The sequence below is a fragment of the Geospiza fortis genome, unplaced genomic scaffold (assembly GCF_000277835.1).
Source record: "Geospiza fortis unplaced genomic scaffold, GeoFor_1.0 scaffold166, whole genome shotgun sequence".
NCBI classification, from domain to species: Eukaryota; Metazoa; Chordata; class Aves; order Passeriformes; family Thraupidae; genus Geospiza; species Geospiza fortis.
Genome location: NW_005054310.1, coordinates 1,637,072 through 1,639,387, shown reverse-complemented (window position 1 = coordinate 1,639,387; position 2,316 = coordinate 1,637,072). Strand labels below are relative to the sequence as shown.

At 33.0% G+C, this 2,316-nt stretch overlaps 1 protein-coding gene across 1 annotated transcript in view; it reads left to right on the top strand.

The window, feature by feature from the left end:
* The first annotated feature begins 1,103 nt into the window (after positions 1-1,103).
* The window catches only part of OTOGL (otogelin like), a 90,048-nt gene continuing 88,835 nt past the window's right edge, over positions 1,104-2,316 (top strand). The window contains exon 1 of the mRNA XM_014312349.2: positions 1,104-1,155. Within this exon, the coding sequence (XP_014167824.1) occupies positions 1,104-1,155 (52 nt within the window). The remainder of the gene's footprint in view (positions 1,156-2,316) is intronic.

Sequence of the window (2,316 nt, the reverse complement as noted above, 5' to 3'; positions counted from 1 at the left end):
CTAGAAGAAAGGATGGGAGAACTTTTTACCCAAGAGAGGTCATCAACTTCTAATTTTTTTTGGGTCTTATCACACCTGTAGTATGCTCAGAGGATCTCACAAAGCACCTCCTAGGAAGAATGTAGGGTAGGCAAAAGATAGACTTTGCAAAATAAAAGTATCAGCAACAATTTTGAATAGCACTATAAGTGTCTTTAAAGCTGTGCTTTCCAATGATTCTGTTTACATTATGGTAAAGCAGGTAAGATAGTTTTATTTTAAAACATAATAATTTTTAATTTTGGTAAAATTGTGATTTTATATTTTAATGAAAATTAGAAATTAAACCCTTTGGCCCTGTTGACTTCTTTCTCCTTTTTCCTTATGTGAAGTGTTCATAATATGATTTATTAAGACCAAAATATAATTATCCTCTGAGAAGCCTTCTTTTGTGCTATAAGTAAACTATACCCAGAAAGGCATCCAGAATATTCTTAAAAAGACGGATGTATTATTTAATAGAAGTTCATCTCTCTCCTTTTAGGACAGAGAAAAAACGCTAGTATGTTAATATGTAAAACCACATAGTTATAATTGTACAGTGGTATTATTTCAGGGTCTTGCAATAAAATGTTGCTGTACTAAGGAGTAGAGAATAGCCCTCAGCTCAAGCCTCAATGCACACAAAGGTGTGTGACGACAGAAGGATCTCTCAAACCACCATGACATGGCAACATTTCTGTCATTGTCTGCTGTGTTATAAAGGGCCAATTCAACTCAACAGGGGAGTAATACTCGCAGGTCTGGTGGAAGTGTAACTAATACAGACTGTGCTGAGGAGCTACCATGCATTGCTAATGAGAGACATGCAGCCAGGAAGTTGTACGCGACACTCGCAAGGCTCCTGAAGCTGTATGTAGCTACCAAGCTTGATGTCTCCTGCTCTTTCCTCTTTTACATTGCATTATTTTAAGTAATGAGTCCAATTATCTAACCTCCAAAGGATTTAAACACACTGTAGAAATACACAGTTGTAAGATGCCCTGTAATCAAAGCCATTAATTTGGATAAATTCAATTTTTCCAACTTATACTGAAATGAACATTGTAGGAAAGCTCAGTTTAATGATACCGTGGAGTATATTCTTGCTTCATTCACTGCTGTCCACTTTGCAAGGTAAGAATTTCATTCTATTTTTTTGTAGTAATACTAATTTTTACAAGTATTTTTCTAAATATTTTAATATTACAGCTAGTTATTTTTTCTATCTTTTTTTTGATTGCTGGAATTTGTAAATGTAATTTAAACAAGTATATATCATTCTCTCTTACAGGTGCAGAAACTAAAATATAAATTCTTTTAAGAGCCATTTTTTACATCTGAATTTGTAAGAAAGCAATTATTTATGAACAAAGTTTAACTTTCTTGCCTTTCTTGCTATTATTGTCAGATCAGTAGCATTTAATTATTTTCAATAAGGTAAGATTTTATTTGAATAGACTGCACCTGAAGTTTGTTTAAACGTTTTTAGACTGCTAGGGTAAATAATTGCTCTCCTAGTTACAGAAATTATCTTACTTTCTATATAATGCAACTGGATCTTATATATAGTTTCCTTGCTACAATTATAAATATTTCTAATATAATATAAAAAAGTTTTTTGTGGTTTTGTTTGGTTTTGTTTATTTGCTGGCTTGTTTTAAGCACGGGCTCATTTAAAATTATTTACAATTCAGTCTTACAAGCAACAGTCAGAAAAGTATTATAACACTGGAAGTTTGATTCTGGCAAGCTCTGGATACCTGTTCTATGTTACCTGTTTATGTCTTCTATTTTTTTGTTCTGAGCCTCTAAAGAACTATGAGCTCTTTTTACTTCTTCATGGTAGCAGGTACCGGAAATACAACCATGAAAACCTGCAGGTAAAGACTGTGTGAGAGAATCAAATTCTTGGGAAGGAGTGCATATAGTCCTATATTCCTTGGATACAGAGTTTCTACAAAAGTGCCCTGGAAAACTCAGGATTCTTAAACCCTAAAATTCAATTATGTTGTTTTAGACTTGACATTGCTTGCCAAGGGCAGAGTGATGCTGGAAAAAAAAAGTTTAACTTTGTGATTTTTTTAATCTACAGGATCTTATTGCAAGCTTCCTCTTTTGAGAACTTTGAGGTAAGTTTTCATTCCTTATTTGTCAAGTCCTACAAACAGAACAAGAATGAGCAAATGTAATGCAGTGAAAGTTAGAAAGTAAAATATAGCCTTGAATTCAATGTGTAAAATGTCATCTACATGTAGATTGGATGTAGAACACACTTTCAGAATGTTTACAACTCTT